Source organism: Sorex araneus, chromosome 3, assembly GCF_027595985.1.
Source record: "Sorex araneus isolate mSorAra2 chromosome 3, mSorAra2.pri, whole genome shotgun sequence".
Taxonomy (NCBI): domain Eukaryota; kingdom Metazoa; phylum Chordata; class Mammalia; order Eulipotyphla; family Soricidae; genus Sorex; species Sorex araneus.
In genome coordinates this window covers 215,435,960-215,456,443 of record NC_073304.1, presented here as the reverse complement: position 1 = coordinate 215,456,443, position 20,484 = coordinate 215,435,960, and the positions used below count along the sequence as shown (strand labels likewise).

At 46.5% G+C, this 20,484-nt stretch overlaps 1 protein-coding gene across 1 annotated transcript in view; it reads right to left on the bottom strand.

Annotated features, from left to right (window-relative positions):
- Positions 1–431: 431 nt before the first annotated feature.
- SKAP1 (src kinase associated phosphoprotein 1) overlaps positions 432–20,484 on the bottom strand; it is a 328,733-nt gene continuing 308,680 nt past the window's right edge. The window contains exons 12-13 of the mRNA XM_055132038.1: positions 2,037–2,145; positions 432–785 (exon numbers count right to left, since the gene is read on the bottom strand). Of these exons, the coding sequence (XP_054988013.1) occupies positions 2,044–2,145 (102 nt within the window). The 3' untranslated portion in view covers positions 432–785; positions 2,037–2,043. The remainder of the gene's footprint in view (positions 786–2,036; positions 2,146–20,484) is intronic.

Below are 20,484 nucleotides of genomic sequence, written 5' to 3'. Positions count from 1 at the left end.
TCTGGAGACCATAGGTAATAACTGGGCACCTGGGATTTATTCCCAGACTCTCTGCTTCCAGGGTTTATAACAACTATGTTTCTCTTCAAGACACAGAAAACAGTAGAAGACAACCGGCCTGCGGGTTGTCAGGCCTCCCTGCCCCGGGGTACTTGCTGAGATGCTGGGCACGCAGGGAAGTGGGAACGGAACTCTCCAATGTGCTGACCCCAAGATGCTCTCCGAGCCTGGCCTCGTTTGAGACGGTCCTCAGAAAAGCAAAACCGCAGAACTCCTGCAGGCCCGAGTCCCAGAGATGATTCTGCTCTGCTGAGAGACCAGTGCCAGCACCTTCTCCGATGGCTCTGTTTACTCTGTTATCCTTTCCCACCCACTGGAGAATCCCCAGGACCAGCATTTTGATTTGGTGACAACAAGGAACAGCAACCACCTCACAATCCAAATCTGAAGTTTTATTGTGCTTTTCAGCCCAGGCCAAACAACCGCCATGCCCTCTTCCAGGCTTGCATCACTCCGTCTTCTCTGGACAGGCCTGGGGCAGGCAGAGGGGTGGGCAAGTGGAGGAGTTAGGGGCAGGAGGAGCCAGGACAAGGCGGGTGCAGCCACAGGGGTGCAGTGGAGCCTCTTCCTGTCTGTTGTTGCGGCTTGCAGCTGTTCCCAGGTGTCAGATGAGACTTGGATCTCCAGTAAGAAGAAGAGTCTGTTTTTTTTTCTTGGGGGGGAGTGGGGGAAGGGCGGTGAGGGTGTGTCTTCCCAAAGGTAGGCGGGAGAGAAGGTTCTATATTCTAAAGGAGGAAAAACATTTGCTTTTAGGATTCAAAATGTAAACGGTACAAAGGGGCAGAGGGGAAGATGCTTCCCTCTCCCACCCTGCCTCTGTTCTGGATGCTTACTCGGTATCATTTTCTTTTTTATTTCTTTTTGTTTTGGGGCCACACCTGGCAGTGCTCAGGGCTTACTTGTGGTTTTGGACTCAGGAATCACTCCTGGTGGTGCTCAGGGAACCATATGGGATGCCCGAGATTGAAGTTAGGTTGGCCATGTGCAAGGCAAGCGCCCTATCTACTGTACTCTGGCTCCATTGACATTTTCTTTCCCCTTCCAGAAATTTCTCATACACACTTACAACTCCCTTCATACAAAAACAGAACAAATTTGGTCTGTTTTTCTTTGCTGCTTAAACACACACACACACACACACACACACACACACAACTTGGGGCTGGAGCAATAGCACAGTGGGTAGGGCATTTGACTTCCATGCGGCCGACCCGGGTTCGATTCCCAGCATCCCATATGATCTTCAAAGCACCACCAGGGGTGATTCCTGAGTGCAGAGCCAGGAGTAACCCCTGTGCATTGCCGGATGTGACCCAAAAAACAAAGAAACAAAACACAACTGACCAACACAGAGTGCATTTCATTATCTGTAGAGAAGAGCGGTCCCTTTTCCTTTCCTTCCCTTTCTTCCCCTTTTCTTCTCCTTTTTCTTCCTCTTCCCCTTCCCCTCTCTTCTCTTCCCTTTCTCCAGATTTTTACAGAAGAGAAAAACATTTCTCCATTAATTAAATCACTAGATTGCATTGTATGTGTTTATGTTTATAGGATCTACATGGAAGTGCTCAGTACTTACTCCCGGCTTTGTGCTCAGGGATCACTCCTGGTGGTACTGAGGAGGACATATCTGGTGCCAGAGATTGAACCCAGGCTGGGTATGGCAAATGCCTACCCGCTGTACTATCGCTCTGTCCCTAATATCATTTTTTTTAGTTTGTTCTTTGGGCCTCGCCTGATGGTGCTCAAGGGTTACTCCTGGCTCTGTGCTCAGGAATTCCACTTGGCAGTGTTCAGGGGACCATATGGTATGTCGGGATCAAACTCAGGTGGGTGACATGCAAGGCAAATGGCCTACCCACTGTGCTATCACTCCAGCTCCTCACTTTTGTAAATAAAGCAAAGCTACTTCATTCATAACTTGTATCCTCCTGAGAGGAATGTAGGTCTGGCCACAGAGCCCTTGGCTAAAGTTCTGATACCTGGGCTTCATGGGGCTTCCACTTCAAAGGCGGTGGTGAGATACTCCTTTGGCACAATCCCAACGAGGCTGTTCAGTTCTCCTATCCACCAGCCATACATGTTATACTCCTAGGAAATTGAAAACATAGTTTGTCATATTATTCAATATCATGATCACGATCACGATATCCCATTAATCACCGATTTCTTGGGCGGGCTCAGTAACATCTCAGTTCATCCTTTCCCTGAGATCTTACAAGTCTATCTTACAAGGCCCTCCTAACGATGTTGCACTGGGGGCTCTTCAGGGTCAGGGGAATGAGATCCAGCTTGTTACTGGATTTTGCATATGAATACAACATGGGAAGCTTGCAAGGCTGTCCCATGTGGGCAGGAAACTCTCAGAGGATTATTCAATATAATTAAGTAAATTATGAAGACCAATAATTTGGTTATGCTTCTGTTAACCTCACGGTGACTGCACTGGAGATTTTGTCGTATGGTGTCTTTTTTTTTTTTGGCTTCTTGAGTCACACCCAGCAATACTCAGGGGTTACTGCTGTTGTGGGGGGGATCGAACACAGGTCGGCCTCGTGCAAGGCAAACGCCCTACCAGCTGTACTATCGCTCCGGCCCCCTCGCACGGTGTTTTGATTGACGCTATCCCTCACTATTCAGTGCTAGCTAAGGAGTCATCAAGAGGAGGCAAGAGAGCTCTGCGCTTATTCTGCCACCTGTCGACACCATTAGTACATTCGATGATGACTGCTGAACACAGAGAACACGTCTTCCACCCAGCTGAGAAGAATGATAAAGTTGGACACAGCACTAAAGATATTCAGGGAGTCCGGTTATGTCATAGTTGCAATCGATAATATTGGTCACGGGTCTTCACCGTACAAAGTGCTACTTGCGTTCCCATGAGATGTATAATGATGAATCAGAACATTGCGTGCTCTCTGGGAGCTTATAGCATGGCACAGAGTAATGGCCTTTGGAGTCAGACAGACGGGGATCTAATCCCCATGTGGTCCTTCAGCACCATGTGACCTTAGGATCTCCAAGGGGTAACATCCTCTTCTGTAAGAATAGGGCTGATATCCGCCCCCCAACCTTAGCCCCCACAGCAAGGCAAGTGCCCCCACCCCGCAGTCCATGTGTAAGGTATCAGTGATGGCCACAAAAGGAAGAACCATCCAAAGCATATGATACATGTTGGGCACCTTAGGCATGATGTTCCACCCCTGGAAGGGGTAGGAAGTTGACGGGCATATCCATAGTGACAGGAAGAACACAAGAGCCATAGAGACAGACACATGAAAAAGAGACTCGAGAGGATTTAAAGTAAAGGGTAGAGGGACTGGAGCGGTAGCACAGTAGGTAGGGCATTTGCCTTGCACGCGGTCAACCCGGGTTCGATTCCCAGCATCCCATAGGGTCCCTTGAGCACTGCCAGGGGTGGTTCCTGAGTGCAGAGCCAGGAGTAACCCCTGTGCATCGCCAGGTGTGACCCAAAAAGCAAATAAATAAATAAATAAATAAAGGGTTAACTCGGGGGAATAGTGCAGTGGCTTAGAATGCCTGCCTTGCAGTTCAAAACCAGGGGTCTCACAGGTGCCCAGCACGATGCTGGCAGCTCTGTTCTCTGTGGTCTCTGGCATGGCAAGAGATTTCAAGCATCAAAACTAAAAGGCGCTCAAGTCAGAATAGCCTCACTCATGAATGCAATAGGAGGGAATAACTGAGAAGTGGTTCTCAGTGGGAAGCTTGCCATTGTAGGGGGAGGGGGATAGGTCTGGGAAAGGACCACTATGACAATGACAAAAGGAAGTGGTCACTCTGAATGGGAACTGGGTGCTGAAAGGAGGTAAAGAGATAATCAGCAATAGTACTGTAAACCACAGTGCCTAAAAGGAAGCAGGAAAAGTGCCTGCTAGGAGCAGGCAGGGGGCAGGAGGGGAGCTAGGGACACCGGTGGAGGGAAGTGCATGCTGGTGAAGGGATCCATGTTGGAGCACTGTATGCTTGAAACTCAGTCAGAAATAATTTTGTAATTCATGGTGATTTAAATGAAAAAAAAAAAGAAAAATATGTGCAAGTACCATGGCCAGGAAATGCAGCCCCGGTGTGTGAGTGTGCAAAGGTGCATGCCTCAGTGAGCACTGTGGCCGAGTGTGCAAACACTGCAGCCTGATGTGTGACCTCTGGCAAGTACCCTGGCAAAAGGGTGTGATACCACAGACAGGCATATGTGTCACCCCTGGTGACCCCAATTCTGATGAGGGGATCCCCATTTCAATACAAATACCGAAAGAGTGGTCACAGGGTTGAGAACGGAGCTCCTGAAACTCAAAAGCTTTTCGCAAGCCCAGAAGACATTGACCATTTTGGGACTGTTCCTAAAAGCATCAGGAAACGTTTTCTCTGTTAAGATGAAAAGTTAAGAATTGGAACGATCATCTATTCTAGTTTCACTGGGTTTGGGGCACCTTAGAACTTTTTTTTTTTTGCCTTTTGGGTCACACCTGGCGATGCACAGGGGTTACTCCTGGCTCTGCACTCAGGAATTACCCCTGGCGGTGCTCAGGGGACCATCTGGGATGCTGGGACTCGAACCCGGGTTGGTCAATGCAAGGCAAACGCCCTACCCACTGTGTTATTGCTCCAGCCCCTGGAACTCTTATTTTTGCATACCAGGGTGCTGAGTTCTAAAAGGAAGAAAAACACTCATTTGTTGATCCAATGAAATTCAGGGTCAAATGGTTGCTTTTCTTGCTTTTGGGAAGTGCGGGATTCCCATACTTTAAGCGCTGCCTGTCAAGCTGCTTGTCCTCAGTATGCTGCACACCTAACCCACAATCCTGCCCCCTCTCCCGCCCCCAGCCCAGACCCCAGTTCCCTTCACTTCCTATGCTCCTGATGGGAGTGAGATGTACCTGCACCATGTACCACCACCCTGGTACATTACTCCAGTCAGAAACTTATAAGTTGTCCCTAACTTCACCTTCCTTTCAAGCAGTCCTGGGGTCTTGTGAATTTTCTCTCCAAGGGCCAGGGAGATGGCTCAAAGGACGGAGTACATGCTTTGCTTGTTGGAGTCCTGGTTTCAATTCCCTACTCCATCTGGTCCCCTGAACATTGCTCTAGGAGTAGCTTCTGAGCACTGCCAGTTGCGACCCCAAAGCAAAGCATAAGCAAATCAGAGGGATAATCTCTCTCCAAAATATTATTGGAATTCACTTCCATTGCCAAATACCCAAGAGTGATATCACTGTCCTCTCTCATGGGGATTACATATCCAATCTTCAGATAATTTCTTTTCTTCCTCTTCTTTTTCTTTTTCCAGGCTGCACCCACTGGTGGTCAGGGATCACTCCTGGTGGGGTTCAGAGACCATATGGGGTGTCAGGGATTGGAACTGGGTCAGCCATGAGCAAGGCGAGTGCCCTATCCACTATACTATCACTTGGGCCCCTGTTGTCAACTTAACAAGGTGAACAACACCCTGTGTGACATCTCCCACTCCGCCTGCCCAGGATTGTCATTTGCCCCTCAGTCGAGGATCTGGTGACCCTCTTCATTAAACAGAAGCTCTGGCAGCCTCTCCTCTGGGCCACAAGCTCTCCCACATGGGGCCTTTACTCTACCTGTTTAGCTGCTCCATCCCTCCTGCCTTTTAGGGGCTTGTCTCCTAAGCAGCCACCAGATCTCCATTCCTGTGTCACTTTCTAGAAGCTTCTGCTGTGCTCTCTCTGTGGGGGCCCCCAGCTAGGCCCACCATGCTGTGTCCTGAGAATCCCAAGAAATGAATTCACGTTGCTGCTCGCATCCATCTGCCTGTGTCTCACTGTCCCTCCTAAGGTGGAAGGTTCGGTGCGAGCTGGGGCCTGGATTTATCTGCTCCTGGATCCCCAGTACTCAGCAGGGTACCTAGCACCCAGGGGACCTGAGGAATGCTCGTTAAATGAGGTTACGCAGAAATGAAGGGAGCAGTGGGGATTTATGGTCTCCGCTGAGCAGATTTAGTTACAACTAACTCAGATATTCCCCTGGTGACTCAAGGGTGGTGGCAGGAAGAGAGCAACGGCCTGTGGAGCCAATTTCCCAGAGTCTCAAGGGCCTGACAAGCTGAGACGACGGGGCGGATCCTGAAAGGAGCGGGGAACTAGCTTGGTTGAATCAGTCTTCATAGATGCAGGTCTTCACTGCCCCCTCCTACTCCTTCCCCCCTTCCCCGCAGTCTCCACCACACCTGCCGTTTCTTTCCTGCCCCCAGGCCCACTTCACTGCACTGCCTGTGTTGGGGTGGGTTCAGGACATAGGGTGCAGGTGGAGGAAATGACTCAGAAATTCTTGGCCTGTGCTGGTTAGAACATCTAAAAGTTTTTATTTGTTTGCTTTGGTTTTGGGCCACACCTGAAAGTGCTCAGTTCAGGGCTTACCCCTGGCTCTGTGCTCAGGGGTCATCCCCTGGTGGTGGCAGGGATTGAAGTGGGACCTGCCACATGGCAAGACAAGTGCTTTGGGGGGGGCACACCTAGCGATGTTCAGGGGTTACTCCTGGCTCTGTACTCAGAAATTTCTCTTGGAGGTTCTCAGAGGACCATATGGGATGCCAGGGATCAGACCTGGCTTGGCTGCGTGCCAGGCAAGTGCCCTTACCCTTATCTTACTCAGACCCAAGGTAAATGTGTTAACCCTGTACTTTCTCTCTCTCTCTCTCTCTCTCTCTCTCTCTCTCTCTCTCTCTCTCTCTCTCCAGCTCAGGACATTTTAAACTTCTTTCAGTACAAGTCATGTTACTGAGGGGCTGGAGTGATAGCACAACGGGTAGGGCGTTTGCCTTGCACGCGGCCGACCCAGGTTCAATTCCCAGCATCCCATATGGTTCCCTGAGCACCGCCAGGAGTAATTCCTGAGTGTAGAGCCAGGAGTAACCTCTGTGCATCGCCAGGTGTGACCCAAAAAGAAAAAAAGAAAAGTAAGAACAAGTCATGTTACTGAGCTCTTAGGGCTTTTTTTCCCCTTTTTTTAAATTTTTTTGCTTTTTTGGGTCACACCAAGCTCAGGGGTTACTCCTGGCTCTGCACTCAGGAATTACTCCTGGTGCTGCTTGGGGGACAATATGGGATGCTGGGAATCGAACCTGGGTCGGCCGCGTGCAAGGCAAATGCCCTACCTGCTGTGCTATGGCTCCAGCCCCTCTTAGGGCATTTCTATTTTGAGTTTTCTTGCAGTGTGGCCTTCCTTTTGCGTGTCGCTGGAATAGGCCATATCTATAGGACCTGGCTATGGAGGGAAACAAGAGTCTCCTCTCCTGCCCTCAGAGAGCTTCAGCTTTTCTGCCATTTCCCCAGCTGGGGTGTTGGGGGCACAATGTTGCCTATTGGTCTTTTGATCAAAGTCAACGTGCTTCCGAGTTGTGAAGTGTCCTCCACTGCTGTGCCCTCCCCTGAGATGCGTGGCTGGGCTTCCTCCCTAGAACCACTCAAGACTGTAGACTTCACCCCACCACCCCCAGGAACCCACATGCCAGGACTCGGGACTGAGCTCTGGGAAGGTGGCCCCCGTCACCCTGCGGAGGGTACAAACAGGGAGCAGATGAGGCCCAGCAGGGCACCTCCAAAAACCCATCGCCCAACCTGTGCCCTCTTGCTGGAGGGGAGTGCGGACCCAGCCCACAGCAGATGCACGCACCCCCCCACGGAGGAGAGAGCTGAAATGAGCGAAATCTACTCTCTGCCCTTCAAAACAAAAGAGCGGGCAGAAGTCTGAGACCGGGAGAGCAGAGGCAGCCCGCTGTGGGAGCCTGGGAGCTTAATCAAAGCACCTACAGGTCTTGGGATCTGACTGTCTTTTCCAGATTTCTTCCCTTGGCTGGATACCCGCAAAAGGGCTGCAGGGTTGAGATGCTGAAAGCATGAATGGAACATTTCTAGCCTTCTCTTCCACGACCACCCCCCCCACCACCCCATGCGTTGCTCCAACCCCATCTGAACACCACGAGGTATTTTAAAATAATTTCTACTTTGATGAATTGCTGGGGAGTCCACAATTGCTCATAATCAAAGGGAGAAAAATGCAAATGAGATCCGGCCGAGAACTATCACCACCAAACGTTTATTTCACTGCACAGTGCCAAAAAGAATTAAAACAACATTAAACTCACAGCAATCATGTTTAAGCCCTCGTTTCCAAGTGCCAAATTGCACCACTCTGGATCATACAGATGTTCGTTAATTATGCTAATTTTTATTAAACTATTAAAATGGAGCGAGTACTGGCTCAGCCCGGCAGACCCCAGCTCTGAATGAACTCTGCTCTTGTCTGGAGGTGCTAATTTACTGCATTTTTATTAAGTTGCTGATTCTTGGATTTTAGTTGTGGGGTGGACAGCAGCGAGATCTGAATTCCAACGTTTTCTGTCGTCGGAGTTCTCTTTGCCCAGATGTTGGGAAAGGTCTGAAAACTGCTGACTGTCCAGGAGTGCCAGAATCCTCACAGTGGGCCACGCACTTTTAAGTGTCAGTAGAGAGAAGGAGAACGACAAGGTCTCTTGCTCCTTAACCGTACGCACCACGCGTGGTGGAGCCACTAGAGTACAGACTTGTTAGTCCAAGAGGCTCTGGATAAGAAGATAGAAGCTATTTAGGAACCCAGATCAATCTTTCACTTTGGTATGAACTTCTTTCCACCATCTTTGGAGAAACCTTTTGCTTGAAGATAATCCATGTGGCTCTTCTCATCATGGATGTGTCTAAGCTGGGTTTAACAGTTGCTTCTCTCTCAACACCATCTTTGCTCCACCTCCTTGAACCTTACTCCTGACTTTCACGAAGACGCCTAAAAAATGAAGGTCGGCTACTTGAGCCCCATCAACTGGTGGGAGGAGCACAGACAGTGCGTTGGGGAAAGCTGAGTCTGACACGGTACTCAACACTAGCACCCATCACGCCTTTGTTTGATGGGGGAATCATATCAAACAACCATAAACAAACAATCAAACGACCATAAAGGGATTTAGGCCGGTGAATCTCCAACAAGAGGAAAGGAAAGGAAGAAGAAAACACAAACCTCTATCAAATGTGCCGTAAAAGGAACCGTGCATTCTAGAGACAAAAAGCAGTATGGCCGCCAACGCTGGGCCTGGCTCGCAGCTTGACTCTGCCTCCAGTGGCTTCCTATTGCTGTTTATGCTTTCAAGACGATCGTGGACCTCCTTGGTGCTCCTCCTGTCACAGGGCCCTGAGTCCCCGTGTGGCGCCGCAAATACCCTGTCAGTAGGGGTCAGGGGCTATCAGGGGGAAACCCAGCAGGCGCCCATCATAAGCCTTAAAAGAGATTAAATACCCGGACTCCATGATTGCTACATTTTAATTTCTCTCCTCCCTGCTGGTTCCTATTTGTATAAGCGCTTCCATAGCTCCCCTGGAGTAGCACAGACATGACCTGGAATGACCATCCTGTCTTGGGATGAGAATTCAATTTCTAGGCTCAGTGAATCCTAGGCTGTTTCAACAGAAGGAAATCACCACTCTTAAACTGGAGTCTGGGAACCCCTGGCCTGTTAGTGGATGGACGTGAAGGGATCTTTGGACTCCTTGAAAGTGGCGTAAAATGTTGTGTGCACATGTGTGTGTTTCTTCCCTACAGTGAGAACCAGACTTTTTCTTGTTCTCAAAGGGTTTATGGCCACTCCAGAGTTTCTGAACCAGCGCTGGGGGGCAGGGAAACAATGGTCCTTATGGCCTGGATCTGTACTTTGGCCTGTTGTGGTCTTTTTCCCTCCCCTTCCTCTTTTTTTTTGGGGGGGGTGGGGTCACACCTGATGATATTCAGGGGTAACTCCTGGTCCTGCACTCAGGAATTTTTTTTTTCTTTTTGGGTCATACCTGGCGATGCACAGGGGTTACTCCTGGCTTTGCACTCAGAAATTACCCCTGGCAGTGCTCAGGGGACCATATGGGATGCTGGGAATCGAACCTGGGTTGGCTGCGTGCAAGGCAAACGCCCTACCTGCTGTGCTATCGCTCCAGCCCCTGCACTCAAGAATTTTTGGGTCACACCTGATGATGCTCAGGGGACCATATGGAATGCTTGGGGATTGAACTCAGGTGGGCCCTGAGTAAAGCAAGTGCTTTATCTGCGGTACTATCTCTCTGGCCCCACCCCCTTCCTCTTATTTTTAATTAAAAAGTATATATTTATCGTGAAATGAAATCAAGAATTGTTGTGCCTGGCATTCTGAGTTTCTTAGGCTTGGGCCTTCAGCTGCAGAGTGCACAGATTCAGAGACTGACTGAGCTTATTTGTCCTTCCAAGAAGCATCTCTTTAAATGGTGGCTTAAAAAAGTGGGATCTTCTCCTAGCTTCCATTCAAATCAACATGATGGCTTTTGGAGCAAGTCGCTTGACACTGTCGGTTCCCCTGAGAATGTTCCTAATAGAATTGTTGTCTTTTCACATCGAATTGGACTTCTGGAAGCCTCTGTGGAACACAATTCCCAGAAAATGTCTCATGCTTTCGTTCTTCTAACCATCAAAGTTCACTGTATCATTGCTTGTAAACAAGAGAATTTCTTTTCAAGAGGGCAATCAATCAGCTCCTAACATGAAAGATCAATAACTGCCTGATATATGTATGGGAAAGACCAATCAATCACAGAATTATTGGTTTATGATTGCTTATTTCTCTTATTAGTGTTTGTGCATCATGCATTATCATTGGTAAAGATGGAAAATCTGAATTCCTAAGGCAGGGTAGATTGTTGGGCTCCTGGGGTCAGCCAAACACATTGTACTTTTCCTCCGAGTTATCTCACAATTTCTCTAGTCCTAAAATCTAGCTTTGGAAGTTTAATGTGTTCTTAGGATATCGTACCTTGTTAAATAAATTAGGGGCTCTAATCTAGCACTCTAAGAAATAGCTGCAGAGAAAACAGCAAGACTGGTAGCAGGAATTTCTCGCTGAGGACAAACAGGTACTGATTTTTCAGCACAGATTTTTTTTTCTTTTTGGGTCACACTGGCGATGCACAGGAGTTACTCCTGGCTCTGTACTCAGGAATCACTCCTGGCAGTGCTCGGGGGACCATATGGGATGCTGGGAATCAAACCCGGGCCAGCCGCGTGCAAGGCAAACACCCTACCCATTGTACTATCGCTCCAGGCCCCTCAGTACAGATATTTTTATGAAGAGATTTTCTTCTAGGAGGCGAAAGAAAGGGTCAACTGGGTGGGCAGTGGATGAGGGTGTTGGAACCTGTTCAAAGGCTGCCAGTGCCTTGGGCAGTGTGGCAGCCCCTCTAGGCTGTTCCCCACTGGATTTTAAGCTCTAGGCCATCATTTTTCCTCTTTTGTCTCCATTATTCAGAGTTTTGTTTTATAAATCATAATAAAATGAATTATAAAGTTGGCCTCCATTGAACCAGTTTTATTTATTGTTACATTCCAGGGAGTTCTGCTAACCTGGAGGCTGATAGGCCTGGATCAAGTGTACGTGGGGAAGTGGCAAAGGGGACACGGAGGGAGGCTGGAAGGTCAGTGAAAGTAACTGGGGGGGGGTGCCTGACAACAATACCACACAGCTGACCCCCAGCCCCTGCTAAGCATTCTTAGGAGAGGAGGAACATGTCACCCTCGATGGAGGAGGTGGGAGCTAATTTTCGGGCTTGGTGCTTGAGTCCCCAACTGGGATTGAGTTGGACAATGCCCGAATAAGGGTTGGGAGGTGCCCACAAACAACACACTGGGGGTGATAAGCGTGTGGGCCTGACACAAAGACCACCAGCTGCTGCAGAAGGTGAGGGGGAAGGTGAATGCCGGGCTGTAAGAACAGGGAAACCAGAAAACAACACACCTTGAACTTGGCCCAAAGAAGGGAGAAAGGATAAAGGGAAGGTAAACACTTTGCAGATGGAAGCAAACAAGGTGCCAAGTGCAGAATTCAGGAACAATAGAGACAGCACCATTTCAGAGCTGATAGAATTGTGATACCATGTGAGACTGGAGTATTAATATGTATTCCATAAACTGTGCCGCTCGCAGCTTTGCACTGCTCTGTTTTGCTCTGACCGCAGTACCAGCCTCAGGCACCACAACACAATTTGGAAACAATGTGACGGAAATGTTTAATCTGCTCGGCCCATCTGTGCTGCGTATTTCTCCAGATCTCCCTGAGAGAGGCGCCTTGAATCTCCACATTGCCTTTAATATTCTCCTAAATCACCTCCCCACTGCACTTCAAGGGCCATTGCTACAATATCACAGGTTCATCTAAAGTGCAATGGGGAGGGGGGTGGGGGAGATGCAGGCTGGGATATTTTTTATTTTAAAATAATTTCCAGAGATCGTCTTTTCTGCTTCCTTTTTAAAAAAAGAAGAAAAGTTATTCTACTGTTGCCGTAAGGTTATTGAGGTTGTTTGGTGGAAAACAGAGTAGGATGGAGTGGAATCATTCTCCAAAGAATTATTTTTATTAATCTCGATTCCCTCAATTGGACCTGGGAGGGGGTGAGCAGATGCTCATTTTCTCTCCTTTTTCTCGCACCTTGCTAGGGTGATGTGTTCATTTGGGGCTGGTGCCTCTTTGCTTTACGCTGTCTGCATTGGCTGCCAGCTTGGCTCTGCCCAGTTCTGAACAAAGCTATCTTGCTCCACACAGATCTACATTGAGGCCGTGGCCAGCATGCCCTCAGCAGAAAGGAACATAGTGGACAGGATTAATTTTCTGTTAAAAATCTTAGCTCTTCTCTCAATCACCACAGATGCTGAGTATCCGATTTCTATCGCTTCCCCCCTACCCCCCCACTTGATTTTTACCAGGTCCAGTGATTTGGGGCTAAAAGGTAGGGAGCTGGGCTAGGTTTCAGGAAAAAGAGGGGCTGACGAGTTACCCTGTTTCAGAGCTTAGACAAACGGAAGAGCTGCACATCACCAAGAAAATTAGGATTCTTTTGCTTTGTGAATTAAAGAAATGAATAATTTAATCCTCAAGATTGTTCCGGCGAGAGGGAAAGGCGACGTCCCAGTTGCGAAACCCTACAGCCTGTCGGTGTGTTACATCATCTGCACACATAGGCGTTTCCATGACAACCGCTTATAGCTTCATTTCCTGGATCCCTCTAGGGGGTGTCACAGCCAGATCCACCTGCTTTCACCCTACCCTCGGTGGGGTCATGGTAAGGTCGCCAGAATAAATGAACGCGGGTACTAATGATCTGTTTACTGCTGTTTATGCTCCGTGTGTGTCAGGGGCACGCACATTTAGAGAGCTCATTATGGTTGCAATTAGAATGCACCATCGCTAGATATTTAACTCCTTTTTCTTTTAAATTAGCATTTTAATAACATTCTTTGAGCAGAGAAACAAAATGACCATTTTTCACGGACAAACTTCTAGCTGTAGGTGCAACTTTAATGGCAAAGTTGTGAAGGGGAAAGAAGGGAGGGGAAAAAAGGCCATTTTTACTACTTTCACCATCCTCCTTACCAAAAGGATATTTTTATTTGCTTTCTAACACACTCAATTTCCTAAATTTGTTTTGAATCCAATTATTTTGGGTGGTTTAAAGTACCGCATTCTTGTTGGACGGAAATTAGCAGCGATTGAAATTAACTTTCTATGTGACCTGTGAAAGGGGCTAAAATAATTACAAGTGTGTCTAAGAAACCTTTTCTCCTAAAGACCCTAGCTGTAGGATTGGGCTGTGATCCGATGATACCATTACAGGAATATCTTAATACAGTAACCGCCAGCGCTGTTTTCTCTAAATAGGCAATGGCAATTGTTGTTTCTGTTTCATCCTTCTCACGGTTATTTTATAAGAGGACAAACGGTGGCAAAACTTGGCATTATTGACAGGATAACTAAGAAGCAGAAAGAATGAAAATAATAACACAGCATCCCTTGCCATTCAAACAAATGGCAAAGATCTTAGAGCATCATAAAGCCAGAGACACAAAACAGCAAAGAGAGCAAGTGGAGAAACCACTCATCAGACTATTCCACAAGGCATTACTTTTGAAGGAATCAACCCACACCTCTGCTAGGTGTTTATATCGATGCTCTGTTTGTGGAAAGTACAGTGAAAAATAACAATTTGAATGTTTCGATTATCTTTCCCAGTCTGTTCCATTTTCATTATTTATTTCCTATAAATCGGGACCTTGCTGAACATAATTCTGCAGACAAGGAGGTGGATGGGACAGCCAATGTGAACGAGGAGATAGATGGTGGGCGCGTGTAAGATAGATGCTATGCGTTTATGAAAAGGAGCAGTATGTCTGCGTGTGAACATCCACAAAGTAGAGCAAGCGAGCGTGTAAACTATAACGGGTATTTATAGGTGGGAAAAGAGGTGCAAGGAAGACTGCACGGGAGCAAGCACCTCGAGTCGGAAAGGGCTGCTTTTTCCCTCGCCCCTTGCAGTCTGCATCCAAGTTCTGCCTGTCTTAGCCCAGGCTTGCAGTGGCTCCCGTGAAGCCTCACAAGCCTTTCCATGACAACAGACGGAGATTTCACAGCCAGAAGACTCAGGAGGTCGATAGTTGAAAAGCAAGAGTTAGAAAGAGATCTTTATTGACATCAAAACAATCCCACTTGGAAAAATAGACAAACAAACAAACCACAAACCACCCCACAACCCAATGATAGAAGGAGGAAAAAATTTAAAGACACAGCAGGAAAAAGAAAAGCCGAGCCTTTATAAAAATGCAGGTTTAGAATGTTTACGCGTTCGGATCAGCCTACTTGCATCTTAGAAACTGTCATTTCATAAATAAAATACGGATGGCACAGACTATAATTTGGCGATAGCTACCCCAGGACATATCTAGATGCACTTCTGTTATTTTAATTAAATACTGCATTATGGTTTGTGACAACTACATAGCTATAGCGTAAATGAATTCGGAATTAAAGTGTTACTTAGGCATCCAGTAATTTTTGTTTCATTCCTCAGTTTTACAAAGCAAATAGCTATAAAATCAAGATGTTTGTTCATTTACAGATGGAACAGGATTGTTGATCTGTTTTTCTCCCCCCCTCCTTAATCTTCATGCACAAAAAGAAGGCAGAGCGCAGAATCTGGCTCCCAATACTCTTAGCTTATGAACACATCACAAAGAAAAACACATCCTCTTGACTATAATGTGAAGTACTGAATATTAATTGCTGGTATTATGCTTATCTTTCTAGCCGGGTTCTGTCTTTTAACAATTATTCTGATGGGCTGTTGTCTTGCAGTGCCAGGAGATTTTTTCCCCTCTCCTTTGTTTATTTTTATTTTATTTAAAAAACAACATCTTAAGGTTCAAAATGCTACTCAGAAGTTTTTAGTAGTTGGGACTTTCCCCAAATAAACACTATTAGTGGGAACAGAGAAACTGTCAAATATCTTTGCCAAAAAGATGTTGCACATTCCTGCAACCAAAAGAAAAAATACATTTTCATTTTAGCAATATTAATGTTTCCTTAATGAAACTGGAGAAGGCATTACAATTTGATATAATCAATGGGTTAGTTTAAATGTCACTTCACGAGCAAATCAGGAAGAAAGGTTCGAAATATCCCCATCTATCAGACACAGATTTTCACTCAAAATTAATATGGCAGAGTAAAAGGATTTTTGTTCAAATCTGAGGATGCAATTATATCTTTAATGCATCATATATCAAGATGAAAATTTTAAACAGCAAGTTTTCTGAAATCATTGTCTATTATTTTCAGTTTGAGAATCAATAGCATCTTTTTATTAGTCTTAAATACCCTGCATCTGGCAATGCCTGCTCATTTCGGCTTTTCTGTGTTCTGATTACCCCACGCCCCCCATAACTAATCCTATAAACTGCACAGAAGTTACCGCCCTGTATGTTTGCAATGGAGTTATAATTTGCTTCATTATTCTGCTAGTTTGGTTGGGAGGCGGAATCCATACACTCCCAAGAAACCCTGGCAGATAGAGACTTGGGGAGGTTGAGTTCCTTTTGAGAAAATAATTATACAGAAACAAAGCTTCTGTGACTCCTTTTAAATAGAGCATCTCACCAAAATGTCACCCAGCCTCTTTGGCAGATTAGTGAGGAGTTTATTACTAAATCTCTGTCTAATAAACGTGCAGTTGACTCTAGAGGAGCTGCTTGTTATAATACTGGCAGTGGAAAATGGAAGGAATGTCACAGTTAAAGACACAAATTTTCCCCATAATATATTCGAATGGAAACCTCTGAATCCAATACGACATGGGCATATCTAATAAATTCACAATATTTCAGTCTCAACAGCCTTCACCGGTTAGTTTTAAAGATTTATGTGGTAAAAAATTACTCAGTGATGAATATGGTTTATTCTGTGCAGTATTGGAGGTATAAGGAATTAAACTACCGTCTTTAACAGTGAATTTATTATTACCTCTGTCAAAAGACGAAGCCTTTAACAGCATTTGTTATAAATTCACTGCAAAATAAATGGCTGGATTTTTTTTTTCACACTGGAGTTTGTAAAGCGTGGGGAGATTCTAAGCATTAACCTAACCCTGCCGTGGCTTAGATGGTTCTAGGTAAATATTTCTGCCCAGGCCTCACTCCTCACTGTTAATTATCTGAGGTGGGACTTTCCACCTGACAGAAATGTGTGTGTGTGTGTGTGTGTGTGTGTGTGTGTGTGTGTGTGTATGCAGGAAAGGTCCTGATCAGAATAACAATTTAAGAGGGTGAGGGGATGAAAGTAGAAAGTGCCAGTTTTATTCTCGTTAAAAAATGGCCTTTTATAATATATGGCCAGGGCTTGGAGGACAGAGTTGAGATGCAAGTGGGTCTCTTGTTAGCAGGTTTACATGCTCCTTATGCACGGGAACACCAACACACACACACACACACACACACACACACACACACACACACACACACACACACACACACACACACACACACACACACACACACCCTCTTCTTTTTGTCCTCTCTTGGAATGGGTGTCCCCTCATTTATAAAAATTACCTGGAAGGAATGAGGCTGCCAGGGTTTGTTCTAGACGATTGGTTCCTGTCTGGGGGAAAGGAATGGCCTCTACTGAATTTGACCGGTGTATGACCGTTGCCTTCCAGCTGACCCCAAATCCCATTCCCATCCTCCTAACTCTATAGTCTCCCATAGGGGTTATTAATGAGAGAAAACACCACCACCATCATCATCTTCGTCATCAGAGCACGGTGCTGACCTGCTTGTTAACATGAAAGGGGGTGGTGGGGGATGCTTCTGCTTCTCTTTTGTATCATCATAAATAAGAAAAGATATTTTCGGAGGGTATCCCCCTCATCCACTTGTTTTGGTCAGGTCAGAGGTGAATAATAATAGCCCTCTGACAGGCATTGATCAGCTTCATCAGACTGTTTGGGCCGCCTGTGCCCCAGGCCCATATTCTCCTGACTTACTACCCCCAAATTAACTCCCAAATAACCCTGCCCATCCCCCACCAGGCTAAGCGGAGGGTATGGTGCCTGAGGAAGTCCAGAATGGACACTAGATGTCACCAAATACCTCCTTTCCCTCAAAGCCCTGATTTTTTTTTTTTTTTAAAACAACCCAGCAAAACCAAAATCAAAACTACTCATTTAAAGCAATTGAAGAAATTAACTTATCTGTTTTTATGAGGGTTGTTGTCACATTCAGCTAAGCACACTTAAAAGAGGAAGTATTGCTACATTCAGATAATTTTTTTTTTTTTTTTTTACAACATACAAATCTCTTTTGGAGAGGATGGGGTCAGGCAGGGGAAAGGTCTACATTCTTTAAATAGTCTGAAAAGACAGAGAACACTGCGTGTTAAAAAACCCATTACAGCGACACAGTGTCACAGCAGTGTCGCCCAGGAGTGCTGGGAACAGGCCTGTTGCCTTCAGAGAACTAAACGCTGGGTTTGGAGCCAGGATCCAGATGGAGTTTAAGTAGTTCCAACCAGGGCTAGAAGTGAAATATCACCCAGAAGCCGGTCTGTCTCATCCACACGCAGCCCAGAGCCTTCTGATCAACTCCTGCGTTTGATGAGAAAATTGACCTGGCCTATAGGGCTTCCTGTTTCCACAGCAACTAGAAGATAGCCCAGCACGGTATGTTTGGGTTGCAAGAGAATCTTCCCACCCCTGGAGCCACTGCCGAAGAATAAACCTTGTGTGGTTTATACTTGTTGCTCTTAGACTGATTTCTATTGAAATAAAGATGGAGAACCCGTGGAGGAGGTTAAGGCCAACACAGGAGGCTCGTAATCCAGGCTGAGGAGATGGGAGATGGGAGTCGGGGGGACTTGCTTTACTTGCTTTACATTTTTTTCCTTTTCTTTCCTGGCTTTTGGTCACACCAGGGTTTACTCCTAGCTTTATGCTCAGGGATCGCTCTTGGTGATGCTCGGGGACCACACGCAGTATCAGGGATTGAACAGAAGTCGGCTCTGTGCAAGGCAAGAGCCTAAACCCATTTATTTTCTCTCTCTCTCTCTTTTTTTTTTTGCTTTTTGGATCACACCTGGCAATGCACAAGGGTTACCTCCTGGCTTTGCACTCAGGAGTTACTCCTGGCAGTGCTCAGGGGACCATATGGGATGCTGGGAATCGAACCCGGGTCAGTCGCGTGCAAGGCAAACGCCCTAACTGCTGTGCTATTGCTCCAGTCCCCATATTTTCTCTTTTTTTTTTCTTTTGCCCATATTTTCTCTTGAGCCCAGGGAGATCTCTTCTGTTTTCTGGTTGACTGAGAAAGAGTTGTTTTGTTTTGTTTTTTGTTTCTGGGCCACACCTGATGGTGCTCAGGGGTAACTTCTGGCTCTGCAACCGGGAATTACTCCTGGCAGTGCTCAGGGGACCATATGGGATGCCAGGGATCAAACACAGCTCGGCAATGTGCAAGGCAAAATGCTCTACCCACTGTACTTAATCTTTCCGGGCCCTACTGAGGTTTCTTGCCCGTATCTGCTGATAGCTCATGCTACTACTATAAATTAGTTCTGGAACACAAGGCTTAGTTATTTTGTTTGTTTTGGTTTTTGGTTTCTGGACCACATCTGGCAGTGCTCAGCTCTGTACTCAGGTTATTCCAGGTGGTGGTACAGGGGAGTGACCCGAGGCCTCCTGCATGCAAAGCTTGTGCTCCAGTCTATTTCTGTTCTCTCTAGGCTCATAATTTTATTTATTTATTTTTAGTTTTGGGCCATACTCAGTGGTGCTCAGGAGTAACCCCTGGAGATACTGAGTCTGTGCTTAGGAGTAATTCCTGGAGATGCTCAGGGAACCATATGCCATACTGGGGATCAAAGTGGGGTCAACCACATGCTCATCAAGCACCTTAACCTTGTATTATTGTTCTATAATTTATGTGTTTTTGGGTCACACCTGGTGGTGTTCAGATATTACTCCTGACTGTGTTCAGGGATCACTCCTGACAGTGCTCAGAGCTCTGGGGACCATATGCAATGCCAGGGATTGAACCAGGGTTAGCTGTGTGCAAGACAAGTGCCTTAAACCCTATACTATCCTTTTGGCCCCTGTTATTTAATTATTTTACTTAACTTTAAATGGGTATTTAAGTTATTTCACTTAGGAGAATAAGTACCTTTACTATTTAGAAAGAAGGTTTCTGTCTGGGAGGTCTTAGGGGTAGAAAGACAATCTTGTCTTTGAAAACTGCAACTGGTGATATGTTTTATCCAGAAAAGAGGCTTCCTGCCTCCCTCTCATCCACTTCTAACAAATGCCCACAGCAGTGCTAGTCCACAGACGGGCCTTAGGATCCTCTGATAAAAGGAACCAAGCCAGGGCCCAGCGTTACTACATGGAGGGTGATTCAGCACCTGCCCTGTCATGCCTGGTGCCCAGGCTGAATGGATTTTTGGAGTACACCTGTTGTTGAACCCCTGCCAAGTACTGATGGCCACTAACCCCCAAATCACTTTCCCCCGCTGTTGATGTTTGGAATGTCAGACAGGACTGAGCAGCAGCCGGTGTGTATTTCAAACATAGCAGATGGATTTTTATATTAGCTCCTATTTCATGTTCAGGCAGAGCGACCGCCACACTAAAATCGCAGCCTCAATGCTGCCGAGTTTGCTTCTGTGAGATTAATTCTGTGAAATTAATTGGGACAAGATTGAAAAGGAAATTAAAATGCAGCTGAGTGAACAGGCCTTTCAAACACCTTTCTCTCTCTCTCTCTCTCTCTCTCTCTCTCTCTCTCTCTCTCTCGCTCCCTCTATTCAAAGTTGAATTCTGTGGTGGCCGCAGACACGGGGGATGTAATTGATGAGAGGCAGGCTCTCAGGAGCCATCGGTTACGTATGAGGAGACCTGCACAAGCGCCACAATCTGGAGCCAGTGAAGGGCGCGGAACACCCCGCTGTGGCTTGCGCGCGTCCCAGCACCAGGCCCCAGTGAAACTCAGTCCCAGCACTAGGAAAAGCTGTTCAGAAATAATCTGGCCCCA